Here is a 23058-nt window from a genome sequence, read left to right on the forward strand (position 1 = left end):
ACAAAACGTTTGGTGGACAAAATGAGACAAAGAAAGAGTGGTATAAAACACGTCTTTCCGTGGCAGCGTCGGAGAAAGTTGAACATGTAAACAAACTACGATGAGTTCAAGGATCGCTGAAATTAGTAGGACAAAACGGTGATTGCCAAATACTCTCATCAGTGAAGCATGTACAACATAAACAGTTGGATTTCTAATAATTAGGAAGGTTTGTGTCATGTTTGTTCTCCTACAGAAAGAGAAACTGGAAATTGTGATGTATCATGTATGCTTGCATGTTCGAAATAAACTCAAACTCAACTCAACAGAGAATATATTAAAACAAAAAATAAATGTTTTTCTTCATCTTTTTCCATTTTTACACATCTCTGAAAGAGGTCCAGGGAGCCACTAGGGCGGTGCTAAAGAGCCGTAGGTTGCTGACCCGGCATATTGTATTGCCTCCTGTGTTCGTGGCAGAAGGAGTTTAGTCTGACCATGAAAACATGAGCAGCCGGCTTAATTCCATTAATATGTGTTATATTTCAAAATGAAACATTTAAACCTTCGTCATACTCTCATACTGTACTACGAATTTTGGTGTGTGATTGATTCTTCTTTTTTTCCCAGGCTAAGCAGGGTGCAGTTCCTCCAGAGGAGCAGGGACCCAGCATCAAGAACCTGGACTTCTGGTCCAAACTCATCACCCTTATTGTCTCCATCATTGAGGAAGACAAGAACTCCTACACACCCTGTCTGAACCAGTACGTACTAGTGTTGTCCCGATACCAATATTTTGGTACCGGTATCAAAGTGTATTCCATCCATCCATTTTTTACCGCTTGTCCCTTTTGGGGTTGCGGGGGGTGCTGGAGCCTATCTCAGCTGCATTCGGGCGGAAGGGGGTGTACACGCTGGACAAGTCGCCACCTCATACGCAGCCAAAGTGTATTATTTATTATTATTTTCTAAATAAAGGGGACCAAAAAAATTGCATTATTAGCTTTATTTTAACAAAAAAATCTTAGGGTACATTAAACATATGTTTCTTATTGCAAGTTTGTCCTTAAATAAAATAGTGAACATACAAGACAACTTGTCTTTTAGTAGTAAGTAAGCAAACAAAGGCTCCTAATTTAGCTGCTGACATATGCAGTAACATATTGTCATTTTCCATTCTTTTATTTTGTCAAAATTATTAAGGACAAGTGGTAGAAAATGTATTATTAATCTACTTGTTCATTTACTGTTAATATCTGCTGACTTTCTCTTTTAACATGTTCTATCTACACTTCTGTTAAAATGTAATAATCACTTATTCGTTTTAGATGATACCACAAATTTGGGTATCAATCCTATACCAAGTAGTTACAGGATCATACGTCGGTCATAATTGAATAAGTATTTCCTGAATTTATAAACATAATATAAGAAAGATTTTGTGATGCTAAAAAAAATCGATGTAATCATCGTAGTAGCGACTAAATACGCTCCTGTACTTGGTATCATTACAGTGGATGTCAGGTGTAGATCCACCCATCGCGTTTGTTTACATTTTGACACCAGTGAGCTACGGTGTGTAGTGAAGCATGTTTAGCTATTCCTCGTCCTGCAGGGATGATACTTGCAGACTGGGAATGGACGTTAGCCGCTAGCTAGTTAGCCATGTCTTAAAGCACCTCTTCCTGAGGGCATTTCAGTGTTATAGCTTTTCCTTTATTATTAGTTTTTAAGCCAAAATGCGTCCGTTCTCCCTTTTCTGTCTCCACACTGTGTCGGCGTGTAAGTACTCCGTGATTGTGCGCTGCCGAACATGTTCGTCTGCTCGTAAAACAGCAATGACACGACGTGACGATGATGGGGTGTGGGGGACCGGTACTTTTCAGAGGCGGTATAGTACAGAATATGATTAATTAGTATTGCGGTGCTATATTAATACCGGTATACCGTACAACCCTAGTACGTACATTAAGTAAGTTTCATCCTCTCAACTTTAGCTCTATTTATCCCCTATCTCACACTTTTTTTTTCTTCATCTAGATTCCCCCAGGAACTCAACGTGGGTAAAATCAGTGCTGAAGTGATGTGGAATCTGTTTGCACAGGACATGAAATATGCTATGGAAGGTAACTTAACCCATTTGGGGACTGAGCCTCTGCTCTTTGTAGTAATACTGCAGTTTGAAGGCAATAATGTCCATTAGAACAGAACACATACTAATGCCTTAGTAGAGGAGTGTTACTATATCAACTCAATCATTCCAAATTACTATACTGTTATTTCAGACCCGTCTAAAACTGAATTTACAAATTTTACACCAACTCCAACAGAGTATCTATATTTATATATACTGAATGTTTTCTCACATTGATTAGTGAGATGTAGGTATGCTAATATTTTTTTTTTTTTTTTTTTTTTTAATGTATTGAATTCTGCAGAAAATACAGAATTCAAATCAAAGGCTGATTGATTAGTTTCTTAGTTGCAGTTATTTTATCCTGATTTCTGTTATTTTTAACATGATTTTTTTTGTATTTAATCCAATCTGAGGTTCCACTGTATTAGTCATTTTTGGAGAAGATATACAGTGTTCCCTCGTTTAACGCTGGGGTTACGTTCCAAAAAATACCCGCTTTAAGTGAAATCCGTGTAGTAGAAGTTGTTTTTTTTTGTTTGTGTTTTTGTTCATTATATTTATTTTTTGTTTACACTAAATGTTTTTTTCATTTCCATGTTTTTTTTTTATTTACTGTGCAGGTTTTTTTCATTTAGAGCAGGGGTGTCAAAGTCATTTTAGATGGGGGGCCACTTGGAGAAAAATCTACTCCCAAGTGGGCCGGACTGGTAAAATCACGGCATAATAACTTAAAAATAAAGACAACTTCAGATTGTTTTCTTTGTTTAAAAATAGAACAAGCACATTCTGAAATTGTACAAACCATAATATTGTTGGGGGGTTTTTTACGCTTACATGTTCCGGTTGATAGTATTCTGTCTTTATTTGTCATTATTTATATTTTCTGAATAAATTCTATGATAATGTTCATCAGTCAACTCATTGGTGTTAATTTTCAATCCATCAAGATAAAAAATATATCAAAATCAAATTACAGTATGTTATTTATGTAGTTTAATCATTTTCCTCGACTGTTGCACTAACATCATGTGGTTTATTTTGTACATATGTAGCATCATCTACAAAGATACAAAGAATTGCTATTGCGACAACTCGTGGACACATTTAGAACAGCTGTTTCTTTCATTCAAAAATTTCAGGTGTGTTTTTATACTTCGCAAACTCATCCCGCGGGCCGGATAAAACCTGTCCGTGGGCCTGATCCGGCCCTCAAGCCATACGTTTGACACCCCTGATGTAGAGGTTTTTTTGGTTTTTTTGTTTACAGTACTGTACAGTATGTTTTTTTTCTTTTAATTATATATGTTTTAAGTCTGTAAAACACTAACCACACACTTTATAAACTTTTCTCATACCGGCATTAACATTTTCTCACCTTTCTCTCGTTTAAACACACTCAAAGTTCAAACCTTTGTGTATTTAAAACAATATGTACAGTACACTACCGTATTAAAGAATGAAACCAAAGATACCGGGCCGCACAAGAAAAAAATAAAAATTTATATATATATATATATATATATATATATATATATATATATATATATATATATATATATATATATATATATATATAATTTTATTTTTAATTTTTTTTTAATTACATCAACATAAAAAACACAAGATACACTTACAATTAGTGCACCAACCCAAAAAACCTCCCCCATTTACACTCATTCACACTCATTCGCACAAAAAGGTTGTTTCTTTCTGTTATTAATATTTCTGGTTTCTACATTATATATCAATATATATCAATACAGTCTGCAGGGATACAGTCCGTAAGCACACATGATTGTATTTTTTTATGACCAAAAAAAACCCAAAAAAAACCCCCTGGGTCCGTGGGACAAATTTTCAAGCGTTGACCACTGCTGTACAGGACACATGGCATGATGAAGATTGATTGACATTGGTTTAAAGTCCCTTATAGAACCAGGACGCAGAACACAATGCGCATTCATACACTGTAAAAAAAAAAAAGAAAAGAATGCGACACTGTAAAAAATTACACACAGAAAAAAAATCAGTTTAACAGCGAGACCGTGTAAATCAGGGGTATCAAATGTACGGCCCGCTGGCCAAATCAGGCCCGCAAACATTTTTTATCCGGCCCGCAGGATGAGTTTGCTAACTATAAAAATGAGCCGAAATTTTTGAATGAAAGAAACTGCTGTTCTAAATGTGTCCACTAGATGGCGCAATAGCAATTATTTGTATCTTTGTAGATGATGCTACATATGTAAAAAATGCCTCATAATGTCAGTGCACCAGTCGAGGAAAATGAGCAAACTACATACATAACATACTGTAATTTGATTTTGATATTTTTTTATCTTGATAGATTGAAAATGAACACCAATTAGTTGACTGATGAACATTATCACATAGTTTATTCAGAAAACGACAAATAAAGATAGAATACTATTAACCGCAACATGTAAGTGTAAAAAAACAACATTATAATTTGTACATTTTCAGAATGTGCTTGTTCTATTTTTGAACAAAACAATCTGAAGTTGACTTTATTTTTAATTTATCGTGCTGTGATTTTTACCAGCCCGGCCCACTTGGGAGAAGATTATTCTCTCATGTGGCCCCCGATCTAAAATGACTTTGACACCCCTGGTGTAAAGTGAACCGTGTTAGAGCGAGGGAACACTGTTTAGGTCATCCTTTTTGTCGATTTTCCAAGGCGCACACCCCTCACCTCAGTTTTAATAACGTTTTGTGAGGTGAGCGGAATGGAGAAACAACATTTTCATTATCATAATGATGAAAATATTACAATCATCCTCTAGAATCCATCATTATGCTAATTAGGGATGTCCGATAATATTGGCCGATAAATGCTTTAAAATGTAATATCGGAAATTATCGGTATCTGTTTCAAAAAGTAAAATGTATGACTTTTTAAAACGCCGCTGTGTACACGGACGTAGATAGAAGTACAGAGCACCAATAAACCTTAAAGGCACTTCCTTTGCGTGCCGGCCCAGTCACATAATATCTACGGCTTTTCACACACACAAGTGGATGCAAGGCATACTTGGTCAACAGCCATACAGGTCACAATGAGGGTGAACGTATAAACAACTTTAACACTGTTACAAATATGCGCCACACTGTGAACCCACACCAAACAAGAATGACAAACACATTTCGGGAGAACATCTGCACCATAACACAACATAAACACAACAGCACAAATACCCAGAACCCCTTGCAGCACTAACTATTCGGGGACGCTACAATATACCCCCCCCCCCCACCCCCCACCTCAACCCCTCCTCAACCTCCTCATAGTCTCTCTCAGGGAGAGCATGTCCCAAATTCCAAGCTGCTGTTTTGAGGCATGTTAAAAAAAATAATGCACTTTGTGACTTCAACAACAAAAATATGGCAGTGCCATGTTGGCATTTTTTTCCATAACTTGAGTTGATTTATTTTGGAAAACCTTGTTATATTGTTTAATGCATCCAGGGGGCATCACAACAAAATTAGGCATAATAATGTGTTAATTCCACGACTGTATATATCGGTATTGGTTGATATCGGAATCGGTAATTAAGAGTTGGACAATATCGGAATATCGGATATCGCAAAAAAGCCAATATCGGACATCGCTAATGCTAATCAATCAATCAATCAATCAATGTTTATTTATATAGCCCTAAATCACAAGTGTCTCAAAGGGCTGTACAAGCCACAACGACATCCTCGGTACAGAGCCCACATACGGGCAAGTATATAATATATCTGTCATACTTGCAAGACGACATACACCAGCCATTATTCACTGCCTGCTGTCATTTTCTTCTTTCCTCAGAGCATGAGAAAAACCGCTTGTGCAAAAGCGCCGATTACATGAACCTGCACTTTAAGGTCAAGTGGCTTTACAACGAGTACTGCAAAGACCTGCCTTTCTTCAAGAGCCGAGTGCCTGAATATCCGGCGTGAGTTTCCGCCTGCAAGCCATCGCGATCGGCATGTTTGTGGCGCATCTAAAAATGTGTCCCGCCCCCATAGGTGGTTTGAGCCTTTCGTGATTCAGTGGCTGGATGAAAACGAGGAAGTATCTCGGGACTTCCAGCACGGTGCTTTGGAGAGAGACAAGAAGGACGGGGTATAAACCTTCTCTAAATTGCCCCGGAATTGCCAAGTTGTTCATGCTGAATTACTATAATCTGTTTTTTTGTGCTTTTCTCAAAGCTATTTACTTCCCCCTTTCTCTGGCTTTCCTTCTTCAAAGGCTCCTCAACATTAATAGCACGGACATAGCAATGTGTACTGTTCTCCTAACCTTCGAATGGCGGCGTTCGGGAGTTCTTTGAAGGGGGGGGGGGTTGCTTATTACCAGACTGTGAAATGCTGTGGATTAAAGAGCTCATCCCAGAGATTTCACAGCAGGAAAACAGTTCTTACCTCATTATCCCGACACCCCGGAGGGGCACCTGAGCAGAAATAGACACTAAATAGCAGTCAGTGGATACAGGTTGTATAATTACCTGGCATAGGACAGCTTTTGCCCAACATTTCCTTCCTGTGACCCAAATGTACTGAATATTGGCGAATACCAGTGCTGAAGAAACTTCTATACCAGGCCTGGGCAATTATTTTGACTCGGGGGGGCAAATTTAGAGAAAAAAATGTGTCTGGGGGCCGGTATATCTGATTTTGAGGAACACTAATACAAACCCCGTTTCCATATGAGTTGGGAAATTGTGTTAGATGTAAATATAAACGGAATACAATGATTTACAAATCATTTTCAACCCATATTCAATTGAATGCACTACAAAGACAAGATATTTGATGTTCAAACTCATAAATTTATTTATTTATTTATTTTTTTTAATAATTAACTTAGAATTTCATGGCTGCAACACGTGCCAAAGTAGTTGGGAAAGGGCATGTTCACCACTGTGTTACATCACCTTTTCTTTTAACAATACTCAATAAACGATTGGGAACTGAGGAAACTAATTGTTGAAGCTTTGAAAGTGGAATTCTTTTCCATTCTTGTTTTATGTAGAGCTTCAGTCGTTCAACAGTCCGGGGTCTCCGCTGTCGTATTTTACGCTTCATAATGCGCCACACATTTTCAATGAGAGACAGGTCTGGACTGCATGCGGGCCAGGAAAGTACTCGTACTGAATATGGGTTGAAAATGATTTGCAAATCATTGTATTCCGTTTATATTTACATCCAACACAATTTCCCAACTCATATGGAAACGGGGTCTGTACAAAACTTTACAATACCATACCATACCACAGTGTTTTTCAACCACTGGTGCCGTGAGATACAGTCTGGTGTGCCGTGGGAGATGATCTAATTTCACCTATTTGGGATAAAAAATATTTTTGGCAAACCAGTAATTATAGTCGGCAAATGATGTGTTGTTGTTGAGGGTCTGTGCTGTCTAGAGCTCGGCAGAGTAACCGTGTTATATACTTCCATATCAGTAGGTGGCAGCAGGTAGCTAATTGCTTTGTAGATGTCGGAAACCGCGGGAGGCAGCATGAACTGGCTACAAAGTAAACAAAAACAGAATGCTGGACGACAACAAAGACTTACTGTGGAGCAAAGATGGCGTCCACAATGTACATCCGAACATGACATGACAATCGACAATGTCCCCACGAAGAAGGATAAAAACAAAGTAGATGCGGGAAATATTGCTACAGGAAAATACCAAAAAAAGAGAAAAAGCCACCAAAATAGGAGCGCAAGACAAGAACTAAAACACTACATACAGGAAAACAGCAAAGTCAAAATAAGTCAGGGCGTGACGTGACAGGTCGTGACAGTACACCTACTTTGAGACAAGAGCTATATTGATGCATGCTTGGTTATGGTTTAAAGTCATATCCAACAATTGCGACAACGACTTTTTACTGTCAACTGAGTTTAGTTTTTTAATGATAACTGCTGGTGGTGTGCCTCCGGATTTTTTCAACGCAAAAAATGTGCCTCGGCTGAAAAAAGGTTAAAAAACACTGCCATACCATACCAACTTTATTTATTAAAACCCTTTAAAAACAACCACAGTTGAAGAACAAAGGGCTGTACACCACAAAGAAATACAGGCAAAGGACAGATTAAAAAATAACATTTAAAAACAGAGGTAAAATACACACAGAAAAAGCAAATACAAATTATCTTAAGAGCAATTTGTTAGATAAAAAGCAGTTTAAAAAGTTAAAAACAGTTTAAACAGTTCAAAGTCTCATGCTGGATTAAAAGCCAGTGAGTAAAATTGGGTTTTAAGAATAATGTTTGATTGAATGCTAAAAACGTTATGACAGACCGCTTTAAAAAACGGAATGGAACTTTAAATTTTTTTACTGAAAGAGACAGCTAGAATGTACATGAAAATAAAGAATGTGGGATTTACAATATTAACTATGAACGATAAAACACTGAATATTGACAACATATGCATGTCACACCTCCTGTCGATCGACATATTTTACAATCAACAAAAAGGCAACAAACACAGCGAAATATGAACACGAAGGGTAAAAAAAAAAAACCCTACCTACAATCTGATATATCACTAAACTTTAGAACTTGGTTGTAAAAATCTCCTACCGCGTCTTGTCACTGACACCCGCATTTCAGGGTGGCCGCTCTGGAAACACTTTGTGGAAACGCTCCCCACCCACACTGCTTGGTGCCTGGTCTGAGCTGCTGTGACTTAGATTACCATAGTAACTAATTAGATTACCATGGTAACTAATTAGATTACCATAGTAACTAGTATATCATGCAAAAGCGCAGATTCCAACCAACTTTGTATAGTTCAAGACTTATGGCAATTTGAAAACATCACTGCACATTGTAATGGCAGCTACAGTTTCCATCTTAAAGATCTGAAAAAATTATTTGGGAATGTCCGGCGGGCCAGATTGAAAAGCTTAACCTGCTCAGTGGCCTTGTGATTATAGCGTCCGCCCTGAGACTGGAAGGTCCGGGTCATACCGAAGACTATAAAAATGGGACCCATTGCCTCCCTGCTTGGCACTCGGCATCATAGGTTGGTTTTGGGGGTTAAATCACCAAAATGAATCCTGAGCGTGGCCACCACCAATGTTCCCTCTAATTTTTCATGTGTGTGAGCAAACGCAAAAACTCCCTGAGCATTCAGTGGAGCCCATGTGAGCAACATCAGACGTGCACACTGTGGCTACACCAGCAGCACACCTGTCCCAAACCTGACTAAATAAGTTAAATCTCCATCCATCCATCCATCCATTTTCTATCGCTTGTCCCTTTCGGGGTCGCAGGGGGTGCTGGAGCCTATCTCAGCTGCATTCGGGCGGAGGCTGGGTACACCCTGGACAAGTCCCCACCTCATCGCAGGGCCAACACAGATAAACAGACAACATTCTCTTATTATTATAATCAAATGACAGCAGTCATTTCCATGAGGTTATTTTCTAATATAAGTGTTTAGGCCCACTTACAATGACAATAACAAAAAATAATGTTTTTCATGAACTGTGTTCTTGTATTTTTTGTTTGGGTGGAGGTCCTGCTTTGGAAATAATGTTTACCCCTTTCAGACATTGCATTTAGCTCCCATTAAAACATTCACATGTTGCACAATGAGATGTAAGCAGGGGATCATGTGTACATTCCTTCAACTTTCTGTTTGTAAAAAATATATTTTTATTAGTATTTATTTAATATACTAACAGCATTTCATGATTAATATTTATAAATTAAGATTCCTAATAAATGACACTAGAATAAGCAGACATTTGACTGGTAAATCATAGTGTAACGACCTGGAATGACACTTTATGTGTGGTGTTGGAGTTGTCCGACTTTTTGTGAGGCTGTAAACGCATCACTGGTTAAGTGCCATATGTGCATGTGTTGGCGCAAGTGAGAAAGAGCGAGCGGCTGCTGTTGATATAACAAAGTTGCTCTTGGGCTGGTTTGTACTGCAGAAAATGACCAGTTTTGCTAGATATAATTGTTTTTACTAATGTTTTGGTGATGTGTTTATGGCCGACAATAAAGAGTTTTGCTCAGTAAAGTGATGGATGGAATTCATGTCCTCAAAGCGTCTCGACAAACAATATTTGAACAATGATGACGAAAACTGTTTTCTCTGTCGTGTCCGTGTCGTGTCGAAAATTGTTATGCGCTTATTTTTTTATTTGATTTTGTGCGTGGCATAGATTTGCCGTGCACAGAGGACGCTTGAGCAGTGCACAATTACACAGGCGCGCACCTTAGAGGGAACATTAGCCACCGCTGCTGCTCACTGCTCCCCTCACCTCCCAGGGGATGAACATGGGGATGGGTGAAATGCAGAGGACAAATAACACCTAGTGTGTGTGTGACTATCGTTGGGACTTTAACTTTTAACTCCCCGGGCCTTAATTTACCCAGGTCTGTACTTAAACAATTATTCAAAAGTTTGACGATGACTAAAATATCTTTCATTATTTTACCTAGTTTAAGTTCTGACCCTACTTTTGTTTTTCCCATGCATAAAAAGTTGACCCTACTGTTTAGTGATCATATTTGTTCTCCTTCCCCTTTTATTGATTAGTTTCTAATGTCTTTATTTGCCTCGTCCATCCCACAGTTCCAAGTCACGTCCGAGCACGCCTTGTTCTCCTGTTCTGTGGTGGACGTGTTTTCCCAGCTCAATCAGAGCTTTGAGATCATCCGGAAACTCGAGTGTCCGGACCCGCAGATCGTAGGACACTATATGAAACGGTTTGCAAAGGTAAGTCCTGCAAAGTGTCTTCAATGGCCCTAGTAGTGAGCCTTGAGGGCCACCTATTTAGTTTGTTCCAATTCTTCCAATGCCCTTTTCCAGACCATCAGCAATGTGCTTCTCTCATATGCTGACATCATCTCCAAATTGTTTGCCAACTACGTCACCATGGAGAAAGTGGTGAGTGACTCACTCCGAAGCCGTGTGTTGCATTTATCGTTGAGACGTCATCTCTTCTTCGTCAGCCCTGCATCCTGATTAACAACATTCAACAGTTGAGGGTTCAGCTGGAGAAGATGTTTGAGGCCATGGGGGGGAAAGATGTGAGTCCATCCAAATATTTGGACAATGAAAGACTTGTTGCTGATTTATCGGATTTTTGTGTGTCTTTTTGCATGTTCAGTTGTGTGTGGAGGCCAGCGACATACTGAAGGACTTGCAGGTTAAACTCAACAACGTCATGGATGACCTCAGCAGAATATTTTCAGTCAGGTACTCACCGAGAGACGATTACACTTTCATACAAAACCCAAAACCAGTGAAGTTGGCAAGTTGTGTAAATTGGTCAAATAAAAACAGAATACGATGATTTGCAAATCCTTTTTAAGCTATATTCAATTGAATAGACTGCACAGACAAGATACTTAACGTTCGAACTGGAAAATGTTGTTATTTTTGATGATTTGATGCCTGTACCATGTCCTTATGTTTTTTATGTGTTATTATTAATTTGCACTAAATTAGTTTGCTTGCAATTTCGTTGTACAATGACAATAAAGATATATTCTATTATATTATATTCTAAAAAAGCTGGCACAAGTGGCAAAAAAATGAAAAAGTTGAGGAATGCTCATCACACACTTCCCGTATTTTTCGGACTATAAATCACAGTTTTTTTTCATAGTTTGGCCGGGGGTGCGACTTATACTCAGGAGCGACTTATGTGTGAAATTATTAACACATTATCGTAAAATATCAAATAATATTATTCAGCTCATTCACGTAAGAGACTAGACGTATAAGATTTCATGGGATTTAGCGATTAGGAGTGACAGATTGTTTGGTAAACGTATAGCATGTTCTATATGTTATAGTTATTTGAATGACTCTTACCATAATATGTTACGTTAACATACCAGGCACGTTCTCAGTTGGTTATTTATGCCTCATATAAGTACACTTATTCAGCCTGTTGTTCACTATTCTTTATTTATTTTAATTTTCCTTTCCAATGTCTAATCTTGGTGTTGGGTTTTATCAAATAAATTTCCCCAAAAAATGTGACTTATACTCCAGTGCGACTTATATATGTTTTTTCCCTTCTTTATTATGCATTTTCGGCCGGTGCGACTTATACTCCGGAGCGACTTATAGTCCGAAAAATACGGTATTTGGAACATCCCACAGGTGAATAGGCTAATAGGGAACAGGTGGGTGCCATGATTGGGTATAAAAGCAGCTTCCATGAAATGCTCAGTCATTCACAAACAAGGATGGGGCGAGGGTCACCACTTTGTGAACAAATGCGTGAGCAAACTGTCCAACAGTTTAAGAACAAAATTTCTCGACGAGCTATTGCAAGGAATTTAAGGATTTCACCATCTACAGTCCGTAATATCATCAAAAGGTTCAGAGAGTCTGGAGAAATCACTGCACGTAAGCGATTATATTACGGACCTTCGATCCCTCAGGCGGTACTACATCAAAAAGCGACATCAGTGTGTAAAGGATATCACCACATGGGCTCAACTACAATCACTGTCCGTAACTACAGTTTGTCGCTACATCTGTAAGTGCAAGTTAAAACTCTACTATGCAAAGCGAAAGCCATTTATCAACAACACCCAGAAATGCCGCCCAAGCTCATCAAAGATGATGGTATGGGGGTGTATTAGTGCCCAAGACATGGGTAACTTACACATCTGTGAAGGCACCATTAATGCTCAAAGGTACATACAGGTTTTGGAGCAACATATGTTGCCATCCAAGCAACGTTATCATGGACGCCCCTACTTATTTCAGCAAGACAATGCCAAGCCACATTCTGCACGTGTTACAACAGCGTGGCTTCATAGTAAAAGAGTGCGGGTACTAGACGTGCCAACTTCACTGGTTTTGGGTTTTGTACATGCATCTACATTAGTTAAACACGTGACATCTATTTTTTTGTTCCTTTGTTTGTAGTTTCCAACCTCACATTGAGGAGAATGTGAAGCAAATGGGAGACATCTTAGCTCAGGTAAAAGGAACGTCAAATGTAGGGAATGCCAGTAGCGTGGCACAGGATGCTGACAACGTCCTGCAACCCATCATGGAGTTCCTGGACAGCAAGTGAGTCGTTCTACAATGTCAGTACAGTTCCATATAGGGTTGTACACCGTACAACCCTATATGGTGTATCGCGGTACTAATGAATCAAAACCGTACCATACTATAAAGGAGAACGGACGCATTTTGGCCTAAAAACTAACGATAAAGGTGAAGTTATAACACTGAAACGCCCTCAGGAAGAGGTGCTTTAAGACATGGCGAGCTAGCTAGCGGCTAAAGTCCAGCCCCAGTCTGCAGTGTTTTAGCTACTTCTGAATCACTAATCCTCGCCTCCATGGTGACAAATAAAGTAAGTTTCTTACAAGTATCATCCCTGCAGGACGAGGAATAGCTAAACATGCTTCACTACACACCGTAGGAGGATACGATAGCTAACCGCTAACAGCAAGCTAGCACCCTGAATGTAAACAAATGCCATTGGTGGATCTACACCTGACATCCACTGTAATGATACCAAGTACAATAGCGTAGCTAGTCGATACTACTATGATTACATCAATATTTTTTATTGTCCCAAAATCTTTTTTCCTTTTTTTTAGAATTCATATTATGTTTATAAACTCAGAAATTACGTCCCTGGACACATAAGGACTTTGAATATGACCAATGTAACGACTTGGTATCTGATTGATACCCAAATTTGTGGTATCATCCAAAACTAATGTAAATTATCAAACAACAGAAGAATAAGTGATTATTACATTTTAACAGAAGTGTAGATAGAACATGTTGAAACGGAAAGTAAGCAGATATTAACAGTAAATGAACAAGTGGACTAATAATCAACTTTTATAGTTTGTCCCTCATAATTTTGATAAAACAGAATGATAAAAGACACAATATGTTACTGCATATGTCAGCAGCTAAATTAGGAGCCTTGGTTTGCTTACTAAAGACAAGTTGTCTCGAATGTTCACTATATTATTTAAGGACAAAATTGTTCTTAGATTGCAATAAGAAACATATGTTTAATGAACCGTAAGATTTTTTGTTAAAATAAAGCCAATAATGCCATTTTTTCGTGGTATCCGCTTTTTTAGAAAAGTACCGAAAAGTATCGAAATACATTTTGGTACCGGTACTAAAATATTGGTATCGGGACAACCCTAGTTCCGTATAATGTTACTCATAATCTGTTTATGCAATCAAAGTTGCTCAAATTTGATGATCTTGTTGAATATAACACATCAATAATCGTATATGAGGCATTTAACAAATTATTGCCGCCTAATCTACAAAGTTTTTTTATAAGACAAGTACAGGCTCAAAACTTGAGATTCTTTGGATATTTCTCATTGCCGAGAGCTCAAACCACGCGTAAACGTTTCAGTGTGTCTGTATGCGGAGTAAAACTATGGAAGAAACTGGACTTACAACACAAGCAATGTCAAACTGTTAATGGATTTGAACTATTATACAAACATGGGGTCTGGTTCAAATATAGAGAGGAGGGTCTTTAATTTGACCTGCTGTTTGTACTCTGTCTCAAAGTGTTAACATGTGCTCAATGTTTCCTTACCATTATTGCTATGTGGTCTATTACCATTGTTGGTATTTTCTCTATTACCTTTGTTGGTATTTTGTCTATTAACATTATTGCTATGTTGTCTATTACCATTGTTGGTATTTTGTCTATTACCATTGTTGGTATTTTGTCTATTACCATTATTGCTATGTTGTCTATTACCATTGTTGGTATTTTTGTCTATTACCATCGTTGATTTGTTGTCTATTACCATTGTTGTTATTTTGTCTATTACCATTATTGCTTTGTTGTCTATTATCATTGTTGGTATTTTGTCTATTACCATTGTTGGTATTTTGTCTATTACCATTGTTGGTATGTTCATTCTTCCTACATTGTTGATACAATTTATTGTTACAGTGTAATAATTATTGTTACCTGTGGTAATGCCACTATGATACAACATTTTTATTATAATCCTTAAACAAAGTAACAGTGAAACTCATGGGAATAATCACTGAATTGAGAACTGGGGGCAGGATTAAATAAGTTATCTTCTTCCCACTCCCTTTCAGGCAAAACTGGATCATCATGCTTACACACTGTACATTACCTTTTGCATTATATTAATGTATATTAAGTGTTGTGTACCTTGTACTTTTGTTATGTCACTGCCTGAAATAAATGAAAAAGAAAAAAAGAATGTTACTAAGATAAGTTCTTGTTTTTTTTCTGTCAGCCTGACTCTATTTGCAAAGATCTGTGAGAAAACGGTGCTGAAGCGTGTGTTGAAGGAGTTGTGGAAGCTGGTGATGAACACCATGGAGAAGACCATCGTTCTGCCGCCACTTACAGATCAAACGGTGAGTGTGCGTGGATCCAGGCACACATAAACAAGAGCATACAATAGCAGCACTAAGGCCCCGTTTACCCTAAGCCGGATAAGGTTATCCAGGGTGAATCACACCTAACCTTATCCGTGTCCACACACAACAATGCCACCGTTCAAGACCCCCGCCCCCTTCCGTCCGCCGGCGCAACGTGACCTAGTACGGAAAATGCACACGTCATAGTAATCTCCAGTGTTGCTTTGTGTGCAAGTTCTTAAATGTAACTTATCTGAACAATATCCAGTGTGGTGGTATTTGAATTAACTGGAATCCAGTGTGCTGTGAGGCCCTATTGTAGTGAATCACACCTGAGACATCATTAATTAATTACATCTTTATTAGACACTTAAACAATGTTATAAAGAGCATTTTACATCAATCAAACTAGGGATCTAGATATCTGGTCAGGACACTCCTCACTCTTTTGCCTTCACCTTCTTTGTCCATTCGTTTTTGGTGACTTTATACTTCTACTCTGGACTGAGACGTAGAGTTCGCGACATACATGGCGGACAATAACTGATACAGTCTGCTTTGCCAGTCCAAAAGCATTTGATGTTTTCCTCGACGGCCAGGTACTACAAAGCACACGCTATATTTTTTATCACATCCACGGGAGCTCGCATTGTCGTTGTCTCTCCTTCGACAAATGGACAAAGTTTTTCGCTAAGTAGAAACACAGCTGACCCGGCCGGACATTGGAAAGTTCTCTTGCCGTCTAAGAAGTGTCGTATCCCAAATAGCTGCGATCGCTTTCTCTTAAGGTATTCATGTGTGATTTCCACAAGTGTCTGTACATGTAGAAGAAGGAGAAACACGGGCATGTCTGGATGACTCGCCTCCATATTTCCAGTGGTTAGCGCCGAGCTACGAAACCGCTTTACTATGAAGCTTTGTAAACGATCAATGAGTCCATACAAAGCTAAGTGTCGTAGATTCAAGAATTACAAGGCTGACTTGCCCGTGTAAAAATGTGTCCGAGGAGGGGGACCTTAAACGCTGGTTTAGTGTGGCTGAAACGGGGCTTAGGCTAAATAATGATTTGTTTAAGGGGTTAAACGACTTAGTGTAGACATGGCCTAAGCCACTTTGTCAGTTGCAACCTACAGTCATGCAACCACATTCAAAGGGTGTTTTTGTTCAAAATAAACATGAAACCTATAGAAGGATGCCAGGAGTCCACACATGCACACACACGCACACACATCTCCAGCTGCTAAGTTGGCATCAAATGAAAGAAAGCCGGGGGGTCAGAATCTGCAGAAAGGAGGAACAAAGGCGTCTTGAGTGTGTTGCACATATTATATTCCAAAGTACATCACATCATTACGCCAGCTCAGGTCTGCTCTCCACTATGTCTGCGAGTTTTCTCCCGAAAGGATGTGGCCTCTATTTCCCCCCCAAAAAGTAGCGTACATTTTGGAGAGCAGACTGTGATTTTTGTCGTTGTTTTCTTTTATATATGTGTGCTCTTTTTGTGTTTGGATATCAATGGAAGAGCCTCATATCAGTGATAAGAGGGTAAGAACCTGTACATTGCTGGTTTTTATAGTGCAGACAATAGACAGGAGTCAATTGGTTCGATCCACTTCCAAAGACAGATTTTTTTTTTGATTTTTTTTGTGATTGATGTGGGGCTCTTTGCAGCTTGACTGACCCTTTTTTCTGGTTGTTGTGATTACTATTACATCCTGCTCCCACCGCTCTTCCTCCACAGATGATTGTAAGTACAGCACTCCTGCGTGTGTGTCTGTCTGTCCGTCTGCGGTGGTTTGGTTCTCTGCTATATGTGGCTGCGATCTTCCCTCTTTTATTTATTGAGTTTTTTTGACCCCGCATCTCACCGTCTCACCAGCCTCTCACGTCTTCTGTCTTCTTCCAGTGTTAATTCCCTCCCCCCCCTGTGGTGACAAAAGCTATGGGAACAAAATACACAGACAGTTGCAATGGTCTGGTCTGCAAAAAAAAAAAATGTTTTGTTTCATTTATGCTGATTAAATAATAGAGATATTATCGGCCGATAAATGCTTTAAAATGTAATATCGGAAATTATCGATAACGTTTTTTTATCATCGTTATCGTTTATTTTTTTTATTTTTTTTATTAAATCAACATAAAAAACACAAGATACACTTACAATTAGTGCACCAACCCAAAAAACCTCCCTCCCCCATTTACACTCATTCACACAAAAGGGTCGTTTCTTTCTGTTATTAATATTCTGGTTCCTACATTATATATCAATACAGTCTGCAAGGGATACAGTCCGTAAGCACACATGATTGCGCGTGCTGCTGGTCCACTAATAGTACTAACCTTTAACAGTTAATTTTACTCATTTTCATTAATTACTAGTTATATGTAATTGTTTTTATATTGTTTTACTTTCTTTTTTATTCAAGAAAATGTTTTTAATTTATTCATCTTATTTTTTTTTTATTTTTTTTTTAAAAAGGACCTTATCTTCACCATACCTGGTTGTCCAAATTAGGCATAATAATGTGTTAATTCCACGACTGTATATATCTGTATCGGTTGATATCGGTATTGGTAATTAAGGACAATATCGGAATATCGGATATCGGCAAAAAAGCCATTATCGGACATCCCTATTAAATAAATAATCAGCAGGAAATTGTACACTTGCATATTAACTCACCTTCTGCATAACCATAAGTGTTACTTTATCTGCTGAAAAAGTAGAAAACTATGCAGCTTTGCAAAAATAGAAAATAAAATGAATGCTTACAGTATTTATGTAACTTTGGTAACACTTTAGTATGGGGAACACATATTCACCATTATTAGTTGCTTATTAACATGCAAATTAGTAACATTGGCTCTTAATTGGTCATTATTAAGTACTTATTAATGCATTATTCTGCATGGCCTTATTATACAACCAGTAAGCCATTAACTAAGAGTCTTCCCTCAATAACCTCAGAATTATTGCTTATTAGTAACCCTAACCCTAACCCTTATATGTTCCCCTAGTGTCCAAATAACTCTAAATTAAGTCGTTGTTACTTTAATAAGCAACTAATTAATGGTGTATATGTTCCCCATGCTAAAGTGTTACCGTAACTTTTTACTGTAAACTACAACAAGTACATTTTTACTATTACTATTTACTATTTTAAGGTATTTTTGGGTTAATTGAAGTTAGCTAATTTTACTTGTTTTGGAAAGTCTTGACAAGCCAAATTTTCTTGTTGTATTGGCAGATAATTTTGCTTAGTTCAAGTAAAATACCCCTAATTTTTGTATTTTTTCCCTGGTTTTTGAACACTGACTTTTTGCAGTGTAGAACAAGAAAATTCGGCTTGTCAAGACTTTCCAAAACAAGTAAAATTAACTAACCTCAATGAACCCAAAAATACCTTAAAATAAGTATATTCTCACTAATAACAAGTGCACTTTTCTTGGTAGAAAAAAAAAGAGACCTTTTTGCTCAATATGTTAAAAAATATTCTTAAATTAAGTAAATGCTAGTGCCATTATCTTGACATAAAGATATGCGCTCGGCATCATGATTTTTTTTTTCATGCTTGAAGTAAGAAATTATTACTTTAAAAAAGTAGTTTTATACTTGTGAGTGTTGATGACACAGCTTTGCATCAGTTGATATTCTAGTTTCAAGCATGTTTTACTCAATATAGGTCATCAAATCTCAGCAACAAGCTGTAATATCTTACTGAGATCATTTAGGACCAAAACCCTTAAGACAAGTAAAACACTCTAACATAAAATCTGCTTAGTGAGAAGAATGATCTTATCAGACAGAAAATAAGCAAATATCACCCTTATTTGAGATATTCAATCTTACTTAGATTTCAGTTTTTGCAGTGCAGGCACTTAAACATGCAAAATGGTTTCCTTGGCTCATTAGTGTGTTTTGATTTTAGAATTAATGTACACTTTACTGCAGATGTAATACATCTCCATGTTGCTGAACACGTTATAATTCAATGAGTGTTGGGTTTCAGCAGCACAGGCGTGAATTCGCTCTTTAATAATGTTCCCAGGGCTCTGTGTATGTGCAGGCAGGATGTAAAGATAATGTACATGTCATTGTATATATATAAAGGTTTATTTGAAACAGGGACAGATACAGAAACATAGACATCTGAAACAGTTATCCAATGTATGCATCATAGTGTTTGTAGCCAAAGCTCATTTACAACACTTGTCCCCAACAACAACAACACAGATCCAACATCATTAAAATAGGAAAATAAAAAGAATAAGGCAAAGATGCGTCGATAATAATGATAATAGTAATAATACAGACAAAGTGCAAACTAGATAAAAACCAATAATAATAATAATAACAGACAAAGTGCAGACTAGATAAAAACCAATTACCGGTAGTAAAAATTAGTAAAAACTAAACATGGGATTGTTGCTCAACTAGCCACATTTGTGTTTGTTTTTTGAAAGTGACAAGTGTAGGTATACCTTTCAAAGTGTCAGGTAGAGAGTTCCGTAGTTTTTTGGGGGGAAATGTATTTGATAAAACCCAACACCAAGAATAGACATTTGAAAGGCAATTTAAAATAAATAAAGAATAGTGAACAACAGGCTGAATAAGTGTACGTTATATGACGCATAAATAACCAGCTGAGAACGTGCCTGGTATGTTAACGTAACATGTTATGGTAAGAGTCATTCAAATAACTATAACATATAGAACATGCTATACGTTTACCAAACAATCTGTCACTCCTAATCGCTAAATCCCATGAAATCTTATACGTCTAGTCTCTTACGTGAATGAGCTAAATAATACTATTTGATATTTTACGGTAATGTGTTAATAATTTCACACATAAGTCGCTCCTGAGTATAAGTCGCACCCCCGGCCAAACTATGAAAAAAACTGCGACTTATAGTCCGAAAAATACGGTATATGTTTTTGGTAACACTTTAGTATGGGGAACATATTCTAAGTAACAAAGACTTAATTTAGAGTTATTTGGTTAGGGTTAGAGGGTTAGGGCCAGGGTTAGAGGGTTAGGGTTATAACAAGGCCATGCCGAATAAGGCATTAATAAGTACTTAATAATGACTAGTTAAGAGCCAATATGTTACTAATTTGCATGTTAATAAGCAACTAATTAATGGTGAATATGTTCCCCATACTAAAGTGTTACCATGTTTTTTTACTGGTGCACAAAATGAACCGTGCATGAACATCACCTTGTTCAAAGAACAAAACCAACAGTGCATAAACTCACAACAAATTACACACCTGCAAATCAGTCTGACTTCTGCTGTTGTCGTATCCGTAATACGCCGATCGGGAGAAGTTTTTATTTACACGATGAGTCGGGTGTGTCTTGACCTCCGCCGAACCCCTGAGCCCGACTCACCGAACCCCTAGGGTTCGATCGAACCCAGGTTAAGAACCACTGCCTTAGGGTAAATCTATCAGTGAAGCATATAGGAAACACAAAACATGCATAAAAATTTTGTCTCTATTTATTTTAGTTATTAAAAAAACAACGTGGTCAAAATATTTCAGTACTTTTTGAGCACATTCAACAATACCACAATAGTAACAACCATAATAATTATGGTCATAATAACCATGGTATTACAATTTCGGTAACACTTTAGTATGGGGAACATATTCACCATTAATTAGTTGCTTATTAAAGCAACAAAGACTTAATTTAGAGTTATTTGGACACTAGGGGAACATATAAGGGTTAGGGTTACTAATAAGCAATAATTCTGAGGTTATTGAGGGAAGACTCTTATTAATGGCTTACTGGTTGTATAATAAGGCCATGCAGAATAAGGCATTAATAAGTACTTAATAATGACTACCGTATTTTTCGGAGTATAAGTCGCACCGGCCGAAAATGCATAATAAAGAAAGAAAAAACATATATAAGTCGCACTGGAGTATAAGTCACATTTTTTGGGGAAATTTATTTGATAAAACCCAACACCAAGAATAGACATTTAAAAGGCAATTCAAAATAAATAAAGAGTAGTGAACAACAGGCTGAATAAGTGTACGTTATATGAGGCATAAATAACCAACTGAGAACGTGCCTGGTATGTTAACGTAACATAATATGGTTAGAGTCATTCAAATAACTATAACATATAGAACATGCTATACGTTTACCAAACAATCTGTCACTCCTAATCGCTAAATCCCATGAAATCTTATACGTCTAGTCTCTTACGTGAATGAGCTAAATAATATTATTTGATATTTTACAGTAATGTGTTAATAATTCCACACATAAGACGCTTCTGAGTATAAGTCGCACCCTATGAAAAAAAACTGTGACTTATTGTCCGAAAAATACGGTAATCAAGAGCCAATATGTTACTAATTTGCATGTTAATAAGCAACTAATGAATGGTGAATATGTGTTCCCCATACTAAAGTGTTACCAAAATGTCATTTTGTTACATCCCCAATGTATGCTGATTTTTCGACTTAACACTATCACGTATTTGAAAAATTCCGCAAAACAAAAAACTTTTAGACATTTATAAAAATAAAAAAAAACATAGATTAACACTCTTCTTCCTCCCTCTTCTCCTCTTCTAATCTTGTCTTGTGACAAGACAGTCGCATGGTGCATTTCTGGTGTTGGCGGGCCCCTTCTCCAAATCAATCCCCCACCAATCAGCGCCCTTGTCGTCTCCTCTTCCTGTGCCCGCCTCTCCAACAGGAAGTGGCACTCCCGGTGTCGCCGTGTTTGTGTTACACTGAACCGGGACCCCCCGGTGCCGGGCAGGGGGACTCCGGTCCCTCGGCGATGTCGTATCTTCTCGTGTCTTGTCCCCCTTCTGCCCCCTTTCCCCTCACACCTTTCTCACCTGTTTGAACTGTGACCCCCACCCCCCTTCCCCTCCCCCCGCCCCTCCTCAAGTCCCCCACTGTGGGTGTGTTGCTTGCATCTGATCTCTCTTCAACGTACTGACTGCAGTCTTCTCCCAGTGAACGCTACACTGTCATGTTTGTCTCTCCGAGGACCGTTGGTGTTGGTCTGTCCTGGTTTGGTTTCATGTTCTGTTGTTGAGGCTGACTAACCACCGGTTTCATCGACACTCTCAGGTTTATTTGCGAGAGATGTAAGCTCGTGGTGTGCTTTTTGCTTAATTGGACGTGCTGGTCCAAAATATGCCTGAAGCTCTGCGCCATGGTGTACAGTGGAGCCTCCATTCACCAACCCAATCCGTTCTTGAACAGGGTTTGCAAATGGAAACGTTCATATCGTGAAGCAACTTTCTCCATAAGAAACAACGTAGATAAGAATAATAAAATAAAGTGCTGTAAAGAAACATAACATGACATGTAGGGGTGTGGGGAAAAATCGATTCGAATTCGAATCGCGATTCTCACGTTGTGCGATTCAGAATCGATTCACGTTTTTTTAAAATCGATGTTTTATTTTTTTTATTTAAAAAAATGTGTTGGTTTTTTTGTTTTTTTTAATGCATCAATCCAACAAAACAATGCACAGCAATACCATAACAATGCAAT

The 23058-nt window shown here is 37.9% G+C and overlaps 1 protein-coding gene across 4 annotated transcripts in view; it reads left to right on the plus strand.

Annotated features, from left to right (window-relative positions):
• unc13a (unc-13 homolog A (C. elegans)) overlaps nucleotides 1-23058 on the plus strand; it is a 168007-nt gene that overhangs the window by 96024 nt on the left and 48925 nt on the right. For 3 of the 4 annotated variants that reach the window (XM_062038703.1, XM_062038701.1, XM_062038702.1), the window contains 10 exons: nucleotides 610-743; nucleotides 2020-2105; nucleotides 5946-6072; nucleotides 6146-6242; nucleotides 10725-10868; nucleotides 10962-11039; nucleotides 11105-11182; nucleotides 11263-11351; nucleotides 13044-13190; nucleotides 15395-15518. In XM_062038703.1, the coding sequence (XP_061894687.1) occupies nucleotides 610-743; nucleotides 2020-2105; nucleotides 5946-6072; nucleotides 6146-6242; nucleotides 10725-10868; nucleotides 10962-11039; nucleotides 11105-11182; nucleotides 11263-11351; nucleotides 13044-13190; nucleotides 15395-15518 (1104 nt within the window). Of the gene's footprint in view, nucleotides 1-609; nucleotides 744-2019; nucleotides 2106-5945; nucleotides 6073-6145; nucleotides 6243-10724; nucleotides 10869-10961; nucleotides 11040-11104; nucleotides 11183-11262; nucleotides 11352-13043; nucleotides 13191-15394; nucleotides 15525-23058 lie in introns of all 4 variants that reach the window. The other variant, XM_062038700.1, reaches the window with a different exon arrangement.

Source organism: Entelurus aequoreus, linkage group LG27 (assembly GCF_033978785.1).
Source record: "Entelurus aequoreus isolate RoL-2023_Sb linkage group LG27, RoL_Eaeq_v1.1, whole genome shotgun sequence".
NCBI lineage: Eukaryota > Metazoa > Chordata > Actinopteri > Syngnathiformes > Syngnathidae > Entelurus > Entelurus aequoreus.